The 25,578-nt window shown below is 38.2% G+C and overlaps 1 protein-coding gene and 1 long non-coding RNA gene across 4 annotated transcripts in view; both read right to left on the bottom strand.

Annotated features, from left to right (window-relative positions):
* LOC115220415 (putative neutral sphingomyelinase) overlaps positions 1-25,578 on the bottom strand; it is an 84,203-nt gene that overhangs the window by 41,678 nt on the left and 16,947 nt on the right. For 2 of the 3 annotated variants that reach the window (XM_029790537.2, XM_036510142.1), the window contains exons 4-8: positions 23,608-23,791; positions 20,820-21,023; positions 16,410-16,539; positions 14,426-14,545; positions 12,752-13,592 (exon numbers count right to left, since the gene is read on the bottom strand). The exons of the other annotated variant lie outside the window; for it this stretch is intronic. In XM_029790537.2, the coding sequence (XP_029646397.1) occupies positions 13,258-13,592; positions 14,426-14,545; positions 16,410-16,539; positions 20,820-21,023; positions 23,608-23,791 (973 nt within the window). In that variant the 3' untranslated portion in view covers positions 12,752-13,257. Of the gene's footprint in view, positions 1-12,751; positions 13,593-14,425; positions 14,546-16,409; positions 16,540-20,819; positions 21,024-23,607; positions 23,792-25,578 lie in introns of those variants that run through there. 3 annotated transcript variants of the gene reach the window in all.
* On the bottom strand, positions 9,172-11,085 carry LOC118766588. Its single transcript, XR_005002532.1, has 3 exons — positions 11,074-11,085; positions 10,747-10,758; positions 9,172-9,694 (listed from the first exon to the last, which is right to left on the bottom strand). It is a non-coding gene; the product is annotated as an uncharacterized LOC118766588 (long non-coding RNA).

Raw genomic sequence — 25,578 nt, 5'->3', positions numbered from 1 at the left:
CTTATTCTGTTGTGGTAGCTTGTGTGTCTCAAATGAACTTGAGAGATATACCAGCAGAGTGTAACTTCCTAGTAGGGCCTTCTGCACTGGATGTGTCAAATGATAGAAGCAAGACTAATATGGATCACTTATTACCAATGATGAAAATGGGTATGCCTGGGGTCAACAACACCCCTGCCTTGAACAAAAAAAAAAATTACAAATGGATTGATGACAATTCAAAGCCAAGAAGATCTCAAAGAGTAAAGCCTTCCCTCAGGGAAACATGATGCAGTGTAGCAAAACCTGAAAGGAAGCTGCAAGGCCCCACAGCTGAAAAGGCAAGAACAATGATGATGATAATGATGATGATGATGATGATGATGATGATTATGATGATGATGATGGTGATGATGATGATGATTACGATGATATTCCATGCTTGTATGGGTCACAAAGACAGCCATGTTAAAGTGGCTACGAATATTGTCAGTATGTCTACTGCGTTGATCTATTCGAGAGATTTTAGAACCAGCCAAACGTAGCGTTTATTTGTTCCTGTTGTTTTGAATTGACCATGCATTATCTCATGGCTTTGAGATTTTGATGATGTGATTGTTTATTTTTAGAATGACATTGTAGGATAGGTGTGAAAGGCTGAATCTAGCTGGTTTGGACATAAAACAAGTAAAATATTTGGGCCACATGTGGCCAGTTTAAATGATAAATAGTTAAGGTACAAGGGTCACACACACACACACAGATAGATACGATACTTTGAGCAAGTGTCATCTATTTAACCCCAGGTTGACCAAAGTGGATTCGGTAGATGGAAAATGAAAGCTTGGCGTATGCAATTGAAACAGCATTAAATTAAAACTGCCATCTGTGTATCATACTAAATGTATACACATCATTTGAAGGCACAACATTGTAGAAATGTCTGAGATAAAATCTCTTCATAGACTTGTTCTGTTAAGAATACAATATATATATGAGAGCAAAACAAAACATCATTAATGTAATGATTCACAAGAACAACAGATGCATATCGGCTTTCTCTAAGTCTGTCAATACCATGCACCATCACAAACCAAATTCATGTCTTCATATTAATGGAAACGGTGAATAAAAGACTCACTGGTATTGCAGAAGCTTGCCAGGCTGTAGAAAAACTCTGTATACACAACTGAAACAGTTAGGAACTAGAAAATCACTCGGAGAGCGCAGACCTCTGCCATACCAGCAGGAGCAGCACTACAACAACAACCACCACCACCACCGCTACCACCATATCACAATCACCACCACAACTATCCTACCACTATCACCACCACCACAACCACCAACATCATCAGCAGCATTGTCATTGCTTCCACTTCAGCCACATACACATCAATGTTATCATGACGGTTACCTTGATAGCCACTTTCACCACCACAACCAGTATAACCACTACAATACCACCATCACGCAATTAACACTATCATCAACACCACTATTACCACCATCACCTCAGCATCACACATCACACCGCTCCTGTCGCTATTATAACCACTGATACTAGTTTATCCTCCTCCCATACTTATCTAGACCATCATCATCATCAACGCTGTCTCTGCTTTCACCAGGATCTCTGTCAAAACTACGATCACCACAATCAGTTTCTTTACACAGTTGAAAATCCATTATCCGATGCTCATGAGACCAAGATTGTTGCAGATTGTTTATTTTTCCAATTTCGGAGTGCTTTATGAAAAATAAAACAAATTGCATCTACAAAACGGAACAGTTTGAGGATAGAAACCAATTCTAAACACAATAGCTTATAGACATATTCTGAATGTAGTTCCATATAAATCTTTAATAATTTTTTTTTATACTTAAGACCCTCATAAATGTTGAGATATCAGCCTCTACCCATGTTGTCAAACTTTGATTAAAAGGTTACAACATAGATTAGATTACTTAGATAAGTTTCAGCTGAAGTTGACTCAGGTCATGTCTAATTTAATTGCACCACTTGGAAGAGATACACAGTCAGCTCTGGGGGACCACAGCCCATTCAAGCAGATAGCTATTGTTTTCAGAGACATATCTGGATGTGGGTGGTTTATCTGGTATGAGTTGTGGGTAATCATCTAGGGATCGTTTGAATACCATGAAATTACTTTCCTTCTTTATGTGTGTCTGGCATGATGTTGAAGAGAGTAGGGGCCAATTGAGGTGAAATAGTTCTGTCATAGTGTTGTGATACAACATGAACATTTCTGTAGTGGATGGATGGCATGAGGGCCAAGCCTTGGACAAATTTCAATATTTTCCACATCATACAGATGATATAGAGCTCACAGCGGCAGTGGAGGGAACAAAGCCTGAGCTTTTTGAGTTGATCCCAATAGTCAAGACTTGTCATGTCATCCTCCGCAGACCACTGCCAACCAGCTCATTTTAAGATAGATACGTGAGTAAAATTACTAATAGAGAAATGAAAATAAACTTTGGAAACAGCAACGCCACCATAGGTTACGTGCAAACGATGAACATGTTTTCAAGGGAGATAATCAAAGAACGCAACATTGTAATACTTCATGTAAAGTAAATATAACAAATGAAAAATCCTTCAAGAAGCTATAAAAATTTCCGGATCACTACCAAAATTTCACCATCTGTTCCTTGTGTCATTACAAAATTTTCCTGCAAGTTTCATCAAATACCGACGGATAGACAGACAAACCAACGCTGATGAAAATATAACTGCCATCCTTGGCGGAGGTAATTAAAATTATCATCTGTGTATCAAATTAGAAGGCATGGTGCTGTAAAATTTCCTGTGATAAATCTCTTCATAGACTTTTTGCATTGAAAATGCAAATACAATAGAAATACAAACATGGTAAATTCTCAGTAGATTGATAAAATTATGAACAGCCTTGATGGATTTTTCAAACCTTGTTAGGGTGGGGTGGTGGGGGTTCATCAGAGATGTCTACGTCATTTGACAAATCCCAGAAGACTAAGCAGCTAGTCTGTTTACATACAGAACAAATCCATTAGTTACAGAGAACTGAAACTATTAATTAGCATTCTGTAATTATTTAACAATTTATTTGATAGCAGAGGCCTCTCAATGAGCATTTTAGTCCACATGGTATCAACGTATGATATATAAGTAAACCTTCATAGTAGAAATATTAGTAATCCTTTCTATTATAGGCACAAGGCCTAAAGTTTTGGGGGAGAGGACTAGTCAATTACATCGACCCCAGAATTTCACTGGTACTTATTTTATCTACCCCGAAAGGATGAAAGGCAAAGTTGACCTTGGAGGAATTTGAACTCAGAACGTAGTGATGGGTGAAATACCGTCAAGCATTTCATCCAGTGGGCTAACAACTCTGCCAGCTCGTTGCCTTAGAAATATTAATAATACAAACAAGGCAAATTTATCTTTTTCTCGGTAGACTGAAAAAACAAATGACAAACAGCCTTAATTAGTTTTTGAAAACTTCTTTGGTTCTCATCAGAAGTGTTTATGTCATTTGACCAATCTCAGAGAAATAAGCAGCCTACATGTTTGTAGACTCATCAAATCTGGTAACTACAGAGAACTGGGCTACTAATTTGCATGCAATGTGTTTAATCTTTTAGTATTCAAATTAAAGACCCCGTTCGGTCATGAATAACCATGGGATTGCACTTGGAAAGTTCCCCACTGAGGCACAAGTCCAGGAAAGGTTGTTTATGGAAGACCAGCAGTCGCCCACGCGTACCAGCTTCCCCTCTCCATGCCACCAGTGTTATCCAAGGAAAAGTGAAGGCTGATATAGCTTGGCACCAGCGATGTTGCAACTCCTTTCTACAGCTGAGTGAACTGGAGCAATGTGAAACAAAATGTCTCGCTCAAGAACACAATGCACAGTCTGGTCCAGGAATTGAACTCACAACCTCATGATTGTGAACCCGATACTCTAACCACTGAGCCATGCACCTCCAGATTCAGATTACTCTGTCAAATGTTATACATATTCATTCACATTCTTTTGAATTAATCATGCATTATATTGTAGCTTTGAGATTTCATTGATATGATTGTATATGATTTCAATGATACTGTTGTGTAGTTGTGAGAGGCTAGATCTGGCCAATCTGAACATAAAATAAGTAGAACATAGGTGGTTTGAATGCTAAAAAGTTTATTCAATATCAGTGACCTATTAATGGGGCTCTTGGTCCAGACAGTATCAAAGTATCATATTTAATATACGAGGGACGTTCAATAAGTAATGCCTCTGACCCACTTGTTTAATCTAGCTGAAATTTTGCATGTGCAATCATTTATATCTCTATAGAGTAAGTGGCAAATTACAGCTCTGAATTAATTGTGGTTTCTGATTTACAGGTGTTTGAACCGAGTCAAGTGTGAAATGGAGCTTGTTGAGTGTCGAGCAGTGATCCGGTTTTTGTATTTGAAAGGACGCACACCACGGGAGACTTTTGATGAAATGAAAGTAACTTATGGTGATGATGCCCCATCATATGACCTTGTAAAACGCTGGCATCATGAATTCAAACATGGTCGGAACTCTGTGGAAACAGCTCCCAGATCTGGTCGCCCCCTTCTGCCATTGATGAGGCATCTGTCCGTCAAGTTGAGGCTGCCATTTTGGAAGATCGACGCATAATTATTCGCCAAATAGCCCATGAGATCAAGATTAGTACCAGGTCTGTGGAAACTATCATTCATGACCATTTGCATATGCAAAAGGTGTCTGTCAGATGGATTCCCAGGCTGCTCATGCCTTTCCAGAAGCAAGAACACGTTGAGTGCTCGAGGGTGAATTTGGAGATGTGCCAAGAAGATGAGTCAAAATTTTTCAAAAGACTGATTATACAGGATGAAACCTGGGTCCATCACGATGATCCAGAGACCAAATCCCAGTCAATGCAGTGGAAGCACCGTGACTCACCCCCTCCAAAGAAGGCAAGGGTGCAGCCCTCCACTGGCAAGGTCATGCTCACAGTCTTCTGGGACCAGGACGGAGTAGTGATGACAGATTTCCTGGCAAAGGGTACCACAATTACAGGAGCCTATTATGCTTCACTTTTGAGGAAATTAAGAGAAGTTATCAAAATCAAGAGGCGGGGCAAGATCAGCAAAGGCATCCTCCTCCTGCAGGACAACGCTCCGGTCCACAACTCGCTTGTCGCCAGATCAGAAGCACAGACGTATGGCTATGAATTCCTTCCCATCCCCCCTACTTTCCTGACCTTGCACCCTCTGATTTTCACCTCTTCCTAATCATGAAGTTGTTTTTGAAAGGAAAGCATTTCCCAGATGATGCAGCCTTGATTTCTGAAGTCATGTTGAGGTTGGAGGACCAAGCTGGGTTCTTCTACAAAAACGGTCTTCAGAGCCACATCAAACGATGGGAGAAATGCGTAACTCTGGGTGGTTCCTATGTAGAAAAAGACTAATAACTGTGCCAAGTTTCGTTGCTCTACTGCTATGGGAAGTGGGTCAGGGGCATTACTTATTGAACGCCCCTCGTATGATGACCATTTCTCAGAAGATGGACAAAATGATGCACAGCCTTAATTAATTTTTGAACAATATTTGGTTCTCACCTGCTTAAATGAAATCTATGCCTTGATATATGGAAGCACTCCATCGGTTACGACAACGGGGGTTCCGGTTGATCCGAATATAGGAAACAGTAACTAATGATATATAAGAAACAGTAAATAAAGGTGCAGGAGTGGCTGTGTGGTAAGAAGCTTGCTTACCAACCAGATGGTTCCGGGTTCATTCCCACTGCATGGCACCTTGGGCAAGTGTCTTTTCTACTATAGCCTCAGGCCGACCAAAGCTTTGTGAGTGTATTTGGTAGACAGAAACCGAAGGAAGCCCGTTGTATATATGTATATATATATATATATATATATATATATATAATATATATATATATATATGTATGTATATATGTGTGTGTGTGTATGTTTGTGTGTATGTGTTTGTCCCCCTCCCATCGCTTGACAACCGATGCTGGTGTGTTTACGTCCCTGTAACTTAGCGGTTCGGCAAAAGAGACCGATAGAATAATTGATCAACTAAAGGTGGTGCTCCAGCATGGCTGCAGTCAAATGACTGAAACAAGCAAAAGAGTGAGGAGTAAAGCATTGTATACATTTAGCATATAACCTGGCAAGCTTCTGCCTTACCAAGGAATATCTGTGCAGATGTTTACATTCTTTACACTTTGCTTGAAAATGTGTGCAGTTAGAAGAAGTAAAAGTTTGTTGAAATTTGCTGACCTTGTGTTTTCAAAAACAGGTCGAATAAGAGATCCCCTACTTGAAAAAAACGAGCATGCATTAACAACAAAAAGTGTAAACAGCTGTGAAACTATGCTTCAGCGTGCTGGTAGAATTGTTAGCATGCCGGGCGAAATACTTAGTAGTGTTTCATCTGCCGCTACGTTCTGAGTTCAAATTCCGCCGAGGTCGACTTTGCCTTTCATATTTTCAGGGTCGATAAATTAAGTACCAGTTACGCACTGGGGTCGATATAATCGACTTAATCCGTTTGTCTGTCCTTGTTTGTCCTCTCTGTGTTTAGCCCCTTGTGGGTAGTAAAGAAATAGGTATTTCGTCTGCCGTTACATTCTGAGTTCAAATTCCATTGAGGTCGACTTTGCCTTTCATCCTTTCGGGGTCGATAAATTAAGTACCAGTTACGCACTGGTGTCGATATAATCGACTTAATCCGTTTGTCTGTCCTTGTTTGTCCTCTCTGTGTTTAGCCCCTTGTGGGTAGTAAAGAAATAGGTATTTCGTCTGCCACTACGGTCTGAGTTCAAATTCCGCCGAGGTTGACTTTGCCTTTCATCCTTTCGGGGTCGATAAATTAAGTACCAGTTACGCACTGGGGTCGATATAATCGACTTAATCCATTTGTCTGTCCTTGTTTGTCCTCCCTGTGTTTAGCCCCTTGTGGGTAGTAAATAAATAGGTAATATATATTTATTTAACCCATACTAGCATGGAAAAACAGATGCAAAAATGAACTTTTTTATTGTCTCTGAATGAATGGAAGCCACCCAGTGAAATGTGAATTTCCCATTTTCTTTTAAATAACATAAAATATTCATTTGCTGTACTTTGAGAAGATCATGCTCCCATTTAAAACAAACATTTTGATTGTATTTCACATCAGTTCAATTATCAATTAATTAGATAATTAGTTAATATGTAAATTGCATAATTAGTTTGCTGAAGCTCATTCATCCTAGCCTGTGACCTTCTGAATGACAACATGTCTCGTGTACTTTCTCTGCTACTACGCACTTATTTCTCTTCCGGGTTTGCTCTGCAGCAGATTAGATTCCAACATAAAGCAAAGAACAAGGAGTGGCTGCTAACACAGAGAAGGTGTACATGAGTCACATTATTATTATTTTTGTTAGCACACATTATAGTGAGCTAACAGAATTGTTATAGCATTGTTCAGAAATGTTTGAGTATTTGTTATATTTCTTGGCTCTTTACATTATGAGTTCAAGTCTCATCAAGGTCATCTTTCAGGGCTGATTAAATAAGATGCCAGTTAAGTACAAGGGGTCAATATAATTGACAAATATCTACCACTAAAATTGCTGACCTTGAGCCAAAATTTGAAACAATTACTATTGATAAAGTGGAGGCACATGACCTAGTGGTTAGAGCAGCAGACTCGCAGTCGAGGGATCGTGGGTTCAAATCTCAGATTGCGTGTGTAATGGCGAACTTCTGCTGACTCTTTCGCCACAACTTTCTCTCACTCTTTCCTCCTGCATCTTGCAGCTCACCTGCGACGGACTGGCGTCCCGTCCAGGTGGAGAAGCTATACGTCAAGGAAACAGGGGAAACCGGCCCTTATGAGCCAGGCGTGGCTCGAGAAGGAACAAACAGCAACAAACTATCAGTAAAGTCACAGGCTATGACAAAAGAACTCTAGCAAACTAATTAATATATTAACATATTAATATATTAACTAATTATCAAATTAATTGATAATTAAATTGAAGTGAAATAAAACCAGTGTGTCATCATGATCTGCCTAAAGTATAAAAAAATATGCTTCAACAAATGATTTCACACCAAAAATCTTGCAAAACAAACACACACACACAAAAAAAAATGAAATACTCATTTGTTTTTGATCTATTTATTAATTCATGTCTATATCAAATCATGACATTATCTCTTGAATCATTAAACAACAAAGGGTTTAAGAATCTGTAGTCGTTGTTTATGAGTCAAAAAAAAACATATTGAAAGACTGTAAATATTGATAACATATTTTGCAGAAAGTTTCCAAAAGGTGTTGTGACCAGAGGTAGATATTTTGAGAGTATGAGGTGAATATCACACACATACTGGAAATGGTAAATTTACCAAAGCATGCATCATAAAGGGAACTGAATTTTTCTGTCCTCTGCAGAGAAATATTACAATAGTTTGCAATAGTTGTTCTGGGGTTATCACCAGACACCCCACAGCTAGTCTTATGATAAAAAATAGGTAGATAATAGGAATAAAAGAAAAATATAGACTGAAGGTGGTCAGTGCTATTACACAAGCACATATCTTGCATTTGTTTTCATAGTGAAATACATTCTTTTATTCTTTTACATGTTTCAACCCTAAGACCCCTGGACATGCTGGATGTATAAATTAATTTAAAATTCAAGTAACTAAAAGTGATTTTATTTATAATATAGGGTTGTCAAATAAATTCAGTTCTTTTTTACTTTCTCCATATATCTTAAATTGTCCCAATATTTGAATTAACATGAAAAATGTGGTAAGTAGCTTGCTTACCAACCACATGGTTCTGGGTTCATTCCCACTGCGTGGCAACTTGAGCAAGTGTGTTCTACAATAGCCTCGGGCCGACCAAAGCCTTGTGAGTGGATTTGGTAGACGGAAATTGAAAGAAGCCCATCGTATATTTGTATATATATGTATGTGTGTGTATGTGTTTGTGTATCTGTGTTTGTCACCCCAACATCGCTTGACAACCAATGCTGGTGGGTTTACGTCCCCGTAATTTAGCAGTTCGGCAAAAGAGACCGATAGAATAAGTACTAGGCTTACAAAGAATAAGTCCTGGAGTCAATTTGCTTGATTAAAGGCAGTGCTCCAGCATGGTCACAGTCAAATGACTAAAACAAGTAAAAGATATATCTGTAGAAATACACTGTCTTTATTGCAAATAATTTTCAAAATAATGAAGAAATAATTTAGAAATAATTAAATAATTAATGAAGAAATAATTTGTTAAGCTTGTGTGAACTGACAGAATTATAAACACACCAGGCAAAATGCTTAACAATATTTCTTATCTTACAGTTCTGAGTTCAAATCTGCTAAGGTTGAGTTTCTCTGTTATCCTTTCTGGGTTGATAAAATAAAGTATCAGTTAAATACTGGCGTCAATATGATTTGAGTTACCCCCTCCCCTCAAAATTACTGGCCTTGAGTCAAAATTAAAAATTAAAAAATTATTAAGCTGGTGCTTGAAATAAATTTACATGAATTTTTATGGAAGATTAAAATTTAGATCGCTTTAAAAGAGGAAGTTTATATCACAGAACTGGGGTCAGTTTCATGTAGGTTCAAATCAAAAGGGTTGAATCAGGTTGAAGTATGAGATTGTTCTTTAGAGCAGAATCTGTATATATAAAAGGCAGGATGTGTGTGTGTGTATGTGAATGTAATTTATGCACGTCCACAAATTAGCACACATGTTGCTCCAATTTTAGGAGGACATTTGTCATGATCCTAGCTGTATTTTTGTCAACTTATTTTTCCCAGGAGCTCCAACGAATAGCAGTAAAAATAAATTTTCAATTAAAACTTTTAACAATTTTCAAGTCAAAGAAATCACCATTGTTCGGAAACAGGAGTTAAGTCCCCTTCTAGCAACAAGTAAGTTTTGGTTAAGACTTTGTTGTTTATTTTTTTCTATCGAGGAAAAAAGTGTTTTGTTGATATACAGGTAACACACACACACACACACACGTGCACGCGCAAACATGTACACGTACAAAAAACATGTATGCAATAGGTGTACATACGTATGTGTGTGTATGTGTGAGTTGCCGACAAAAACCTTGTGAGTGGATTTGGTAGACAGAAACTGAAAGAAGCCCGTCGTATGTATGTATATATATATATATATATATATATATATATATATATAGGGAGAGTTTACGAAAAAACAAAAGACGAAGACAAGTGGTGTACAAGACAAACAGATGTATTAGTATAACGCTCAGGAATAGAAAAAGTCTTTTATGTTTCGAGCCTACGCTCTTCTACAAAAAGGGGCACAGAAAAAACAAGGAGAGAAAAAAATGTGTGTATATATATATATATATAATATATATAGTATTTATTCTATTGGTCTCTTTTGCTGAACTGCTAAGTTACGGGAAGATAAATACACCAGCATTGGTTGTCAAGCGATGTTGCGGTGACAAACACACACACACACACACACACATATATATATATATAATATATATATATATATATATATATATATATATATATATATATATATATATATATATATATGTATATGTATGTATGTGTGGGTATATATGTTTGTGTGTCTGTGTTTGTACCGCAACATCACTTGACAACTGATGCTGGTGTATTTATCTTCCCGTAACTCAGCAGTTCGGCAAAAGAGACCAATAGAATAAATACTAGGCTTACTAAGAATAAGTCCTGGGGTCGATTTGCTCAAGTAAAGGCAGTGCTCCAGCATGGCCACAGTCAAATGACTGAAACAAGTAAAAGAGTAAAAGAGTAAAAGAGACAAATAATACCCTTGTTAAAATTTGTCCTTCTAGTGATTTTTCTTGGTTTTTCTCATTCAGTATATCTATCTATCTACATATATTATATTAGCAGTTGAAATACGTCACAAACATATTTTTAACTAATTAAATATATCTATATATATATGAAAACTTTTTGAAAATTTTGTATAGGCCTCTGAACAAGTATCTATTTCTTTATTACCCACAAGGGGCTAAACACAGAGGGGACAAACAAGGACAGGCATAGGTATTAAGTCGATTACATCGACCCCAGTGCGTAACTGGTACTTAATTTGTCGACCCCGAAAGGATGAAAGGCAAAGTTGACCTCGGCGGAATTTAAACTCACAACGTAACAGCAGACGAAATACCGCAAAGCATTTCACCCGGCGTGCTAACGTTTCTGCCAGCTCACCGCCTTATGAACAAGTATCGCCAAGTTGTTGGCAAAATATGATGCAGATTCTCTCGTCAGCTTTCTCTGTCATGGTCAATGCAATGATCTCACGCTACACACCTTCCATCCAAGCACTGCTGTAAACAGTAGAAGTGAGCTATAATGTTAAAACTGAGTGCACATGCACAGCAGAGGTCAAGGTTAATCTGTGCCATGTGCCTTCACTTTGCATGCTTTTGCTTCGTTTCTATGACAACAATCCGGATACTTATTGATCAGACCACATATAGGCACAGGCATGACAGTGTGGTAAGAAGCTTGCTTCCCAACCACATGGTTCTGGGTTCAGTCCCACAGTGTGGTACCTTGGGCAGGTGTCTTCTGTTATTGCTTCAGGCTGACCAATTGTGAGAGGATTGGTAACTGGAAACTGAAAGAAGCCTGTTATATATATGTGTGTGTGTGTGTGTGTGTGGTGTGTGTGTGTGTGTGTGGTGTGTGTGTGTGTGTGTGCGTGTGTGTGTGTGTGTGTGTGTGTGTGTGCATGTCTTTGTGTCTATGTTAGTTCCCAACCACCGCTCAACAACCAGTGTTGGTCTATTTACATCCCCATGACTTAGCAGTTTTGCCAAAAGAGCTCGATAGAATAAGTATCAGGCTTATTAAAAAAATAAGTACTGGCGTCGATTCATTCAACTGAAAAGACTCTTCAAGGTGGTGCCCCAGCATGGCCGCAGTCTAATAACCGAAACAAATAAAAGACACACGATAAACATACATCCAAAAAAGAGCTTTTGATCCAAATTTCCTGCACAATGTATTTAATACACTATTATATATAAAAAAAAAAAAAACAGTGTGGCGGGGAGCATATTGAATAATGTGGTTCTTTGTTCATTGTACCTAAGAAACAATCTGGATGGTCATGGCTAGATTAATTTTCATCAGAGTTAAAACAACAACAATAACAAATAACAACAACAGAGGGTGCTGCTTTTGGCAGTGATCTAACAATAACATCTCCGTAGTAACTACTGCAACTGAGGTGAACTGGGTACAATATCATTGACCACAGAGGAAGTCCTGACCTTCTAACTGTACTCTCAAAAACGGGGACACACACACACACACACACACACACAGCAGGCACAGGCTTTACTCAGTGGTTAAGAAGTTTGTTTCGCAACCATATGGCTTTGGGTTCAATCTCCCTGTGTGCCACCACGAGGAAATGGCTTCTGACATAGCGCCAGGTCAACCAAGGCTTTGTGAATTAATTTAATAGACAGAAACTGTAAAAAGCCTATCGCGCGTGTGTGTATGAGTGTGTGTGTGTGTGCATGTGTGTGTGTGTGCACACGCATTTGTGTGTGTGTGTGTGTATGTGTGCATCTGTGTGTGTATGTATGCGTCTGTGTGTGTTACTACTGTGTGGCGGGGAGCATATTGAATAATATGGTTCTTTGTTCATTGTACCTAAGAAACAGTCTGGATGGTCATGGCTAGATTAATTTCCATCAGAGTTAAAATAACAACAATAACAAAGAACAACAACAGAAGGTGCTGTGTGCGTGTGTATGTGTATGTGCGTGTGTGTACACGCACATATGTGAATGCTGATATTTTGTTCATCCCTGATTGAATGGAATGGAAGGTCACATTCCATGTGGTCATTATAAGTGATTACTCAGTACTTTCAAGAACCTGTGAAATATTTCTTTAAAAAATCCCTTAACTGAAAAACCGGTGAGAGCTAGCAACAGGAAAAGCCTTCCAGGTGTTAAATGTTGCCTTGAAATCAATTCCTGTTGAATCCATGCTAGCATGGAAAAAAACGAACCTTAAACACACACATACACACACACATACATACACACACACAGATGCACATACGCACGCACACATAGACTTACATGTACACAACAAGAAATTTGAAGATATGATATAAAAATGTAACTGATATGTATATAAAATTATGTTCAATTTGAAGAGAAAATGGAAACAATTTCAGTTTTCCTTTTTGCTGTTCAAAAGGTATTTGGCCTCTTCTTTCGTTGCTGCAGATGCCTTGGAGTCGATGTTATTTATCACAACACCATTCCATAGGCAGAAGGCTATGAAGACAACTAGAAATACCATCAACAGATTCATGAAAAAGGCAATACATGTCCCTCCTACGCTGCAGCAATTCCTTAAGAACAGGATGACGGTACTGGATATTGCCAATAAAATCCAAATTATCCTGTCTGAAGACAATTTGGATGCATTTTTGTCCATTTCGTTGATCATTGCCTGAAGATGGTCTGAAAGAAGTACAGCATCTCTGGCTGGACATGCTTGAGCTGAAAATGAAAAGAATTGTGTTAAATTTTGAATGAAGATAAGAGGGTTACATTTAAGTATAACAACCAGGTTCTAGGCTTTTTGGAAAGACAAAACGGAGTGTGACAACATCTGCAATGTTTCTGTTTTAGGTAAGACTCAAAGGCTTTTAACCCTTTAGCATTTGGATTATTCTGCCAAATATAAAGCTTATCTATTCATATTTTGAATTAATCCTGCAATATCTTGCAGCTTCAAGATTTCAATGATGTGACCATTCTTCTATTCTTTTAATCTTTTACTTGTTTCAGTCATTTGACTGTAGCCATGCTGGGGCACCACCTTAAAGGGTTTTTTAGCCAAAGAAATCTCCCCCAGTACTTATTCTATCAGCCTCTGTTGCCATACCGCTAAGTTACGGGGATGTAAAAATACCAACATGGGTTGTCAAGCACACACCTAAATATATATGTGTATATATATATATATATATATATATATATATATATATGTGTGTGTATGTATGTATGTATATGTATGTGTGTGTGTGTATTAGGAAGCAAGCTTCTTATCACCAACCACACCTGTGCCTTTGTTTATTTTTAGAATAATATTGTAGGGCAGGTGTGACAAGTTAGATCTAGTCAGTTTGAACATATTACAGGTGGAATGTAGCCCTAAAAGATGAGACTGTCATGCCTGGAATGCTTTTCATCATAAGGTCCGTTTGATCAGGGCTGATCTAAGGGGTGACGGTTAAAAAGTGAAAACATTTTTTTCTTCTCTTTTGATATTGAATTAAAATGTTTCAATGAAATTTGCCTGAATTAAATGCTTTTTGAATGAATCTTACCTGTAGGTGCACTCATTAAACTGAAGGTAGCCGAAACTCCTTCATGGTCAGAGTAGCTCCGGGAATCATTGGGAATCTTTCCAAACGCCCTTTCGTAATGATCAACAGTTACTTTTGTACCTAAAACAAAGTAATATTGCTCATTAGCTTTCTGTATTTTTTAAAAATTTAATTATTTATTTATTAATTTTTATAGTTCAGACAAGAGTGAGAGAAGCAATTTGTTATCAGTTCTAGTTTAGAGAATAACAAAGACAAAGAAGAGAAAAGAAAGAAAGAAAGAAAGAAAGAAAGAAAGAAAGAAAGGAAGAAAGAAAGAAAGAAAGAAAGAAAGAAAGAAAGAAAGAAAGAAAGAAAGAAAGAAAGAGGGTGGGTAGGGAAAGAAAGAAAGGAAGGAAGGAAGAAAGAAACAAAGGGGGCAAGTAGGAAAGAAAGGAAAGAAGGAAAGAAAGGAAAGAAGGAAAGAAAGGAAAGAAGGAAAGAAAGAAGGAAGGAAGGAAGGAAGGAAGGAAGGAAGGAAGGAGGGAGGGAGGGAGGGAGGGAGGGAGGGAGGGAGGAGGGAGGAAGGATCACTATTATTTGTGCCGGATATCTTGGTCAGTGATCATAATGAATAAAGAATTCATTTGGGTTGCAAGAATTGACAAACAGCATTGTATGAAATGGTAAAACAAATAAATAAATAAATAAATAGTAATAGTAATAACAATAATAATTCATATTTCTGACTCTTATGCATAAGGTCTGAAATTTAGTGGCAAAGAACGTTGACCACGGCAAGATTTGAACTCAGAATCTAAAAGAGCTGGAACAAAGTCAGGCAATTTGTCTGATGTTCTAAGGAATTTACCAATCATCATCATCATCATCATCATCATCCTCATCCTCATCATTTATCATCCATTTTCCATGCTGGCATGGGTTGGACAGTTTAACAGGAGCTGGTAGGCCAACTCCACTGTCTGTTCCCTCAAAGTTTCAGGCTTTGTGTATAAAATAGAAAGTATTATTAATTATTGCAAGCTGGCAGAAGCATTAGCATGCTGAGTTATAAAGACATTTATAACTCGGATAATAAAGACGCATTTTGTGTCTTCATGATCTGAGTTCAAATTCCACCAAGGTCGACTTTATCTTTCATCTTTTCAGGATTGATAAAAATAAGTACCCATCATGTACTGGGGTTGATATGATTGAATTCTCCACCCCAGATGGTCTTGTACCAAAATTTGAAGCTGTTTAAAGATGCCAAGCTGGCAGAAATGTTAGCAAACCGGACAAAATGCTCAACAGCATTTATTCCTTGCAAGCATCGAAAAATCATCATCATCATCATCATTTAAAGCTTTTTGATACCAACCCACCCTGAAACCACCTCTGGCTCTGTGGTACAAATGTCTTGTTGTCAAAAGTTCTGAATTAAAATCTTCCACCAAACCTTAGTCACATTTTATGTTCCTAACACTAGCTTAATGATGACTAAGTTATTTTACTAAATTATTTGTTATATTTAAAAATTAATTGAAAGAAACACAGAGCATCTCAACAGAAATATGGTAACGAAAGGGTTAACACCCACCGGTGAGCTGCACCAGGCCCCAGCTGTCTGTTTTGGCATGCTTTCTATGGCTGGATGCCCTTCACAGCACCAACCATTTTACAGAATGTACCAGGTGCTTTTTACATGGCACCAACACAGTACCTTTACATGTGACACCATCACAAGTGCTTTTATGTGGCATCAGCCCAGGTGCTTTTATGTGGCACTGGTGGTGATAATGGTGATGATGATGATGATGCAGTAGTCGTGTGGTAGTGGTGGTAGGGGTGGTGGTGGTGGCGGCAGCAGCAGTGTTATTATTATTACTATTATTATTATTGGTGGTGGTGGTGGTGGTGGTGGTGGTAGTAGTAGTAGTAGTAGTAGTAGTAGTCATAGTAGTAGTAGTAGTAGTAGTAGTAGTAGTAGTAGTAGTAGTAGTACCTGAATTAGCTCTGAACAACAGATAATCGATCCTTTTGCCGTGTGGGAATTTCAGTGTCGTAGCAGAATCAGTGTAAGAGTTGTCAGGACACTCACACGTATTACCAAGTTTGTCGTCCATGATATTTTTCTGTGAAAGATAAAAAAAAAAAAATAAACATAAACAATATATAATGGCGGTGCCCCAGCATGGCCACAGCTCATAAGCTGAAACTAGAATCAATCAATCAATCATACAATATATAATATTGGTTTCAAATTTTGGCCATCAAAGCCATCGAAAGTCAATTACATCGATCCCACTGCTCAACAGGTACTTATTTCATCGACCCCACAAAAGGATGACAGGCAAAGCCGACCTCGGCAGAATTCGAACTCAGACCGTAAAGACAAACAAAATGCAGGTAAGCATTTTTCTGGACATGTTAACGATTTTGTCAGCTCGCTACCTTAACAATCCTTCCAACAATAAACACAAGATCTGAAATTTTCTGGGCAGGGACTAATCAATTATTCCGACCCCCAGTGTTTGCATTGGTACTTAATTTATCGACCCTGAAAGGATGAAAAGTAAAGTCGACCTTGGCAGAATTTGAACTCAGAATGTAGCAACAGGTGAAAAACCACTAAGCATTTTGTCCAGTATACTAACAATTTTGCCAGCTCGCTGCGTTACTACTACTACTACAACTGATGATGATGATGATGATGATGGTGGTGATGGTGGTGGTGGTGGTGGTGGTGGTGGTGGTGATGATGATGATGACGATGATGATGACGATGACGATGATGATGATGATGATGATGATGGTGATGATGATGATAATGAAAAATGCCCTGATGTAGTACCAGGCAGTGGCTCTCATGTCATTTGATATTAACTGACTGGAAGTGTTATCATGTACATTGTTTTGTCTTGGTATAAAAGATGGGCTACAGCAAATATTCTGCTCAATACCACAGATTTGCTTGTCACTTGTTTGACCTTAACCAGTTGAGCATGTCCCTTAATGGCTGACGATATGTGCATCTCTGATCACGAGCAGAAGTAGTTGGGGAGCATCATAGCCATGTGTTGAAAGGAATTCTTAGAGGTTTGGATAATTCACTTTTGGAAACAGGGGTGGTTCGTTCAACATCCTTAAACAATCTTTATTCAGGGACCTTTTGAGTGGGATGGGTTACTCGACCAGAAGAAAATTCTAACTGGGCCCCCACCTGCAAGGTCATGCGCTGTTTCTCTTGATATGAGATCACCATGTCACGCACATATGGTTGTGATGCATGTACCTGATGTACCTTTATCAGACAGGTAGTCATGAAGGGTATACTGGGCTTTTCATGAATTTCATAGATAGAAATTGAATGGAAGCCTGGCATACATGTATGTGTGCGTACGTTTCTCTGTGTATGTCCCACACCACCACTTTGCAACCAACTGGTGTGGTTTGTTTACATCTCCATAACTTAGTAGTTTAGCAAAAGAGAAGAACAGAATAAGTATAAGGATTTAAAAAATAAGTACTAGTGCAACTAAAACCCTTTAAGGTGATTTCACACAGTCAAATGATTGAAACAGCTAAAAGATAAAAGATATTTGTCTTTCCATCTATCCATCCATATATATATATATATATATTTATATATATACATACATATATATATATATATATATATATATATATATATATATATATATATATATATATATATATAGGCCATGCGTATCACGTCAGGTTGAAGATGGGAAGGATAGCTTCCCTTTGCAAATACTGGCAGGGCACAGAAAGTGCGTCAATAACCAGCTGGAGAAGGTGATCTCATAGGGCTACAAGCTACAGTAGCATCCACCCTTAAGGGTTAGCCACATGTTATTTTAAGTTATTTAGAAATTTAACTCTGAATTTAAGTAGACTAAGGAGCATAATATATTGTAAAGGAGTATTTCGTGAATACTTTGAAATGTAAACCTTGTATCTTTATTATCACATTACAACACCTGATTTTCCAATTTTCTCTAGCATATCAACAATTCAAAATCATAAAGCCATGAATACATTTTCATCGCTTTCCAGAATGTTTTGGAAACTATTCAACTCAATAGCATTCTCCATAATCCAGATTACATTTCCAATAAGCCTAAAGCTATAAAGTAAAGTTTTCTGAAATTGAGCAAAGGAAGATTCTTGCACTGAAAGCAGAAGGAATGAGTAACTGGAAGATTGCAGAGAAGATTCACTGAAGCAGAACACCAGTGGATAATTTTCTGAAAGATCCTGCTGGCCACAACAGGGTTCGTACTGGTGGACATCTCAAAGCTACATCAGAAAGGGATGAAAGGGGCATTGTCAGAGCTATTTCCAAAATTAAGGCATCAGCAGGATTAGGAACCTTGACATCTACCATAAGAAGGGTGATTTCGAACCATGGTTTCCACCTGAAGAAGCAGCTAGGATGTCTGTTATTGTCCCTTTCCTACAAAACTGTTAGATTGGAGTTTGAATCAGCAGCATCAGATGTGGGATACTGAATGGACCAGGGTCCTGTTCTCTAATGAGAAAAAAATGGAATTTGAATGGAGCCAATGGCTGTAATACCAGGCAGATAAATATATACAAAATTCTACTTATTCCAAGTTGTAGAACAGTGGAGGAGGTTTTATGGTGTAGGGAGCAATATCTGCCAATGGGAAGCTGCCACTTGTCATCATGGATGGCCATTTCGGTGCTGCATGATACATCAATATGTTGAACAGGGCTTTCATTGACAAAGAAGGAAGAAGGCTCCATGGTAAGAGCTTCATATTTAAATAGGACAATGCTCCTATTCATAAAGCAAAGACAACTTTGGATTTCCTCCATGCAAATGGGGTTGAAGTAAAACCATGTCTAGCAAGAAGTCCCGACCTTAATACTGTAGAGAAGGCCTGGGGACATCGCATGAATGTTGTGTACAGTGAAGGCAAGCATTATTCATCTGTTGATGGACTTGAAATGACAATAAAGAAGGCCTTGGAAGAGTGTTCACTCGATCTGCTGCAGAAGTTGACTGGGAGCATAGAATCGTATGTCTTGGAAGTAATCCAGAAAGGTGGTGGTCAGACATATTATTGTTGATGTATCGCATGAGAATACCATTGAAATATATCATAATTTCCCTACTTTGCATCATTTTTGCAATATTATTCAAGGTAGCATTATAGTTTTGAACAGGAGCTTTGGATCTTTTCGGTTTGAACGGCAGTTTTTTTTAAATAATTTCCACGTAACTAAACACTTTTAAACTTGGTATACTGGTAGAATGCGTTTATAAAACATCTTTTTCTCTAGGCTTTATTGAGAAAATTCTATAGTTTGTAAGATATTTGTTGTTTTTTTTTCTTCAATTTCTGCAATTTCAACCAATCACTGACGTCTATTGAGGTAAAAAGCATTCTGTGCCATATGAATATGTCCCTCGTTTAAGAAACAGATTGGGTTTATTTACATTTGTGAAGAAAAAAAGATACCCTTCCCCCCACCCCTAACCCTAACTAACCATAACCCTAAAACAGATTGAAATGCAATAGATCGATACTAGGGTCATAATTATGGGTGACAATTTCATATGACACCGCTAGAAAAAACTGCCGTTCAAACCGAAAAGATCCGGAGCTTTCTGACTCTGTATGTGTTTTTTTTTAATTATTATCTAATTTATTTTTGGATTTCAATAGATATGAATATTGCGATGCCTTCTATTCCATTTCCTATCAAGAAGTGAGTTTCATGAATTTGGGTCGTATAGTTCACCAGGAAACGACAGACAGTGCTATGGCTTCACAGTTTTGAAGAGCAGTTTATGCTTTCACTTGGCTTGACAAGTCTTCTCACACACAGCATATTGCCAAAGGTCTCAGTTAATTACCATTGCCTCCGTGAGGCCCCAAGTTCAAAGGGTGGTTTTTAAGTGCCACCAGCACAGGTGCCTGTTATGTGACACCAGCATTGATCATGACTATAGTTTGTACCTGTAAGTCAAAGAACCAGCCAAGTCACATTCTGAGTCATACTGAATCACCTTAGGGACTACATTAAGGGTATGCATATCTGTGGAGTGCATATAATCATACATACATACACACATACATACCTACGTACGTATGTACATACATACATACATATATATATGTGCATGTGGAGGTGCAATGGCAGTGGTTAGGGCAGCGGTCTCGCGGTCAGAGGATCATGGTTTTGATTCCCAGACCGGGCATTGTGTGTGTTTATTGAGCGAAAACACCTAAAAGCTCCATGAGGTCAGGCACACTCATATCTAAAAAAACAGCAACAAAAAAAAAGAAGAAAAAAAAAAGAAAACAAATTATGTCAAGAAGTAAATTTTCCAAACTAGGAAACACAAATTTACACTGACCTTTTTCAACCATGCATCATTTAACATGGCATTGGTAGTAAGGATTTTGTAACTGAGGGACTTTGGTTCCATATTACAGTCTCCACCAACAAAGACAACATCACATTTCTCTGAAGTCTGCTTTATAAACTGGCTAAGTTGAAACGACTGGATCAAGCGATGGGTGAAATATTCGTCATTAATATCACTATACTCTGCATGGATCTGAAACAAAATACAAAGAGTTCAGACAGTATATTTATTTTTAAAAAATTATTATTATAATTATTATAATATAAATATTATTATAATATATTATTATAATATATTATAATATATTATTATATTATAATATATCATTATAATATATTATAATATATTATTATAATTATTATAATATATTATAATATATTATTATAATTATTATAGTATATTATAATATATTATTATAATTATTATAATATAAATGTTATTATAATTATTATTGCACATTTTACTTCTCAAAACCCTTGATTTCACTTGCTCCAGCAGATACTGTAAAAGCAGACAACAACCTGTTGTCAAAGATCACATGATACTTAACACCCAAGTACTGTCTCAAAATCTTCACTGTCCCCAATAAAGCAGTTTTCTGACCATATTCTATCTTCATGTCAATCCTAATTCCTCCAACACATTTCTCAAATCTGCTTGATTATAGGCGCAGGTGTGGCTGTGTGGTAAGTAGCTTGCTTACCAACCACATGGTTCCGGGTTCAGTCCCACTGCATGGCACCTTGGGCAAGTGTCTTCTACTATAGCCTCGGGCCAACCAAAGCCTTGTGAGTGGATTTGGTAGACGGAAACTGAAAGAAGCCCATCGTATATATGTATATATATATATATGTTTGTGTATATGCTTGTGTGTCTGTGTTTGCTCCCCCCACATCACTTGATAACTGATGCTGGTGTGTTTACGTCCCCGTAACTTAGCAGTTTGGCAAAAGGGACCGATAGAATAAGTACCAGGCTTACAAAGAATAAGTCCTAGGGTCGAATTGCTCGACTAAAGGTGGTGCTCCAGCATGGCCGCAGTAAAATGACTGAAACAAGTAAAAGAGTAAAAGAGTACAAGGTGTTCTGGCGCCACCTATTTGGCATTGCTGATGCGATGTTGATTTATTTGGCCTCAGATGTTTTAATGCTTTTCTTTTTCACTCTCTTTCTTTTCTCTCCCTCTCTTTCTCTCTACCCTTCCCCCTCCTCCCACTCTCTTTCTCTCTCTTACCTCCCCTCTCTTTCTCTCTCTCCCCTCCTCCTCTCTTTCTCTCTCTTCCCTCCCCCTCCTCTCTCTGTCTTTCTGTTTATGTGTATGAGAAGAGGAGAAAGTGTTTATGCCAATCATATTCAAGCATCATCATCATCATCATCGTCGTCATCATCATCATGATCATCATCACCATCATCATCATTTTTAATGTCTACTTTTCCATGCTTGTGTGGGTTACACAGGGCTTTATTGAGGCAGATGGCAACTTGCTCTTCTGTGGCTGGATGCTCTTCCTGTTGCCAACCCTCACCTGTTTTGAAGCAAGTTAATATTTACACATGGCTAGATATGTTCTTGCAGAATATTGGAAATGAATGACACCACTTGTATGACAATGGGACTCATTTACAACCATCATATGATGGCAAGACAAGGAGACACAAACATACACACTCATACCCATACATACACACACACATGTATATACATACACGCACACACACTCATACAAGTTTCTTTCAGTTTTTATTTATTTATTTTTATTTATGCGCCCTTTTGAAGCCTAACCAGGCTCATGGGCCCAGTTTCCTGGTTTCTGTGGCATATGTGCCCCCCCCCCAGTTGGACGGGACGCCAGTCCATTGCAGCATTATTCAAGAAACAGAAAGAAAGAGTGAGAGAAAGTTGGGCCAAAAGAGTACAACAGGGGTCACCACTACCCCCTGCCAGAGCCTCGTGGAGCTTTAGGTGTTTTTGCTCAATAAACATACACAATGCCCAGTTTGGGAATCGAAACCGCAAGTCTGCTGCCCTAACCACTGGGCCACTGTGCCTCCTCTTTCAGTTTACATTTACCAAAATTACTGAAAAGGCTTTGGTCAGCTTGAGGTTATAGCAGAAGACATCTGCTGAAGGTGCCATGCAGTGAGATTGAACCCATAACCATGTGGTCAGAAAGCAAACTTCTTACCATACAGCCAGCCTCTGCCTTATCAGTAAATTGTAATGTCTCCTTCTCTCACTCTCTTTCTCTATATGTTTATATTTCTGCATGTGTGTGTGTGTCTGTTTACCTCCAGTGCCAAAAAGTACTCTCACCAAAGCAGATTTAACACCCAGTCAGCTGAGCCAATTTGGTAGAGTCCAAAAAGTGATTCGCACTCATCTCATTCCAATCCGGGAGGCGAGGAAATATGGAGAGGAGGAAGAAGCCACATCATGTGCATTGCTGTTGTTGTTGGTTTTGTTTAAGTTCCGGATCAGATTAGTTCCAAAGATGGTTGACTGGCAGAGATTTTAAGGCATACGATAAAATATTTTGTAGTGCTTGTTTGTAGTCCCTACACCAACTATGCATAAGGCTCAAAGTGCCACGCAGTGGGACTGAACCCAGAACCATGTGGTTGGTAAGCAAGCTACTTACCACACAGCCAATCAAAACCACTTCCCTCCCAAAGGTTATGGAAATGCTGTCTTTTCTCTTGTAACCAATCTAAAAATTGTTTTAAGAAAAAAAAAAAAACAAAAACATAAAGTGCTGAAACTTTCAGCCAGACTTACATGTGTTGTGTAGATGTTGATCATTATGCCACTGACTTCCACTTTGATAAGGCCAACTCCTTTGCCAGCAAACCAGTCACCATGTTGTATCTTATGTGCGTAGCCGTTTAGACGATAATTGAAGTAGAGAGCATCCTTGATTGGATGTTTTGTAAAGACACACATACCACTGCCAATGCTGCCACTGTATATAAATTACATAAAGCAACATTATAAGAAATGATGATGATAATTATTAAAAGCAGAGAAGGAAATATTTGTAGACTAATAGATGTAAGTGTTCCCACTGATAAAAATATATCCATAAAAGAATTTTCAATTCAGTAAATATAAGGACCTGGAAATTGAAATACAAAAGATGAGGCATCTTAAAGCAAGAACTGCTCCTGTTATTGTAAGTGCCCTAGGTGTGATAAAAAAAAAAGGATATCAGAAACATCTAGACAACATCCCAGGAGAACCATGTCTCAGAGAAATCCAAAAGATTGTGCTGACAAGTGCTGCCCACAGCCTTAGAAAAGCCCTATCAATTTAAATGTCTGTGTTGCATTACATGAAAATATTTCGCTACTGCCCCTGCCACTTCCCCGCCCCCAAGCTTCCAGTCATACTGTAACATCTCTTATCCTTCACTCACCCAAGGATGCTGGATGTATCTCAACAAGTAATTGTTACAAACATGCAGATTATAAGTAAATATCAATAACAACAACAATAATAATCCTTTCTACTATAGGCACAAGACCTGAAATTTGTGGTGAGGGGATAAGTCATTTACATTGACCCCAGTATTTGACTGGTACTTAATTTATCAGCCCCAAAAAGACGAAAGGCAAGACAGGCGAAATAACACAAAACATTTTGCCCGACATGCTAATGATTCAGCCAGCTTACTGCATCATCATCATCATCATTATGAGGATGATGATGATGATGATGATGAATGTCCTGATGCAGTACCAGGCAGTGGCTCTCATGTCATTTGATATTAACTGACTGGAAGTGTCATCATGTACATTGTTTTGTCTTGATATAAAAGATGGGCTACAGCAAATATTCTGCACAATACCACAGATTTGCTTGTCAGTTGTTAGACCTTAACCAGTTAAGCATGTCCTTTAATGGTTGAGGATATGTGCATCTCTGATGATGAGCAGAAGTAGTAGGAGAACATCATAGCCATGTGCTGAGAGGAATTCTTTGGGGTTTGAATAATTCACCTCTGGAAACATGGGTGTTTTGTTCAACATCCTTATACAACCCTTGTTCAAGGACCATTTGAGCTGAATGGGCTTCTCAACCTTAAGAAAATTCTAACTAGGCCCCACCTGCAAGGTCATGTGCTGTTTATCTTGATATGAGTTCACCATGTCACACACATATGGTTGTAATGCATGTGCCAAGTGTACCTTTATCAGACAGGTAGTCATGATGGGTATACTGGGCTTCGTATATTTTACCCCAGTGTCACTTTGATGGCATGCACTGCTCTCACACTCAATAATAATAACAACAACAACAACACTGACAGCCGCATCATCATCATCATTGTCGTTGTTGCTGTCATCATCATCATAATTGCCACCACCACCACCACCATCATCATCATCATTGACAACAACAGCACAAACAATGATAGCTTCTAATTTTGACTTGGCTCATGGTCAGTAATTTTAAAGAGAGTGAGGGGTTAGTCAACACCACCAAGCCCAGTACTTGACCAGTACTTTATATCGTTTGATTGACTCTGATAGGATGAATGACAAAGTTGGTATCAGTAGGATTTGAACTTTTTGTCTGGAGTCACAATCTGGACTCAGGCATATTGCATTATCTTTGGTACACTACCTGTAAACCATCTGGTCAATCCCTATTTCTTTACTACCCACAAGGGGCTAAACACAGAGGGGACAAACAAGGACAGACAAAGGGATTAAGTCGATTACATCGAACCCAGTGCGTAACTGGTAC

The sequence above is a fragment of the Octopus sinensis genome, linkage group LG16, assembly GCF_006345805.1.
Source record: "Octopus sinensis linkage group LG16, ASM634580v1, whole genome shotgun sequence".
NCBI lineage: Eukaryota > Metazoa > Mollusca > Cephalopoda > Octopoda > Octopodidae > Octopus > Octopus sinensis.
This window is presented reverse-complemented; position numbering and strand designations above follow the sequence as displayed.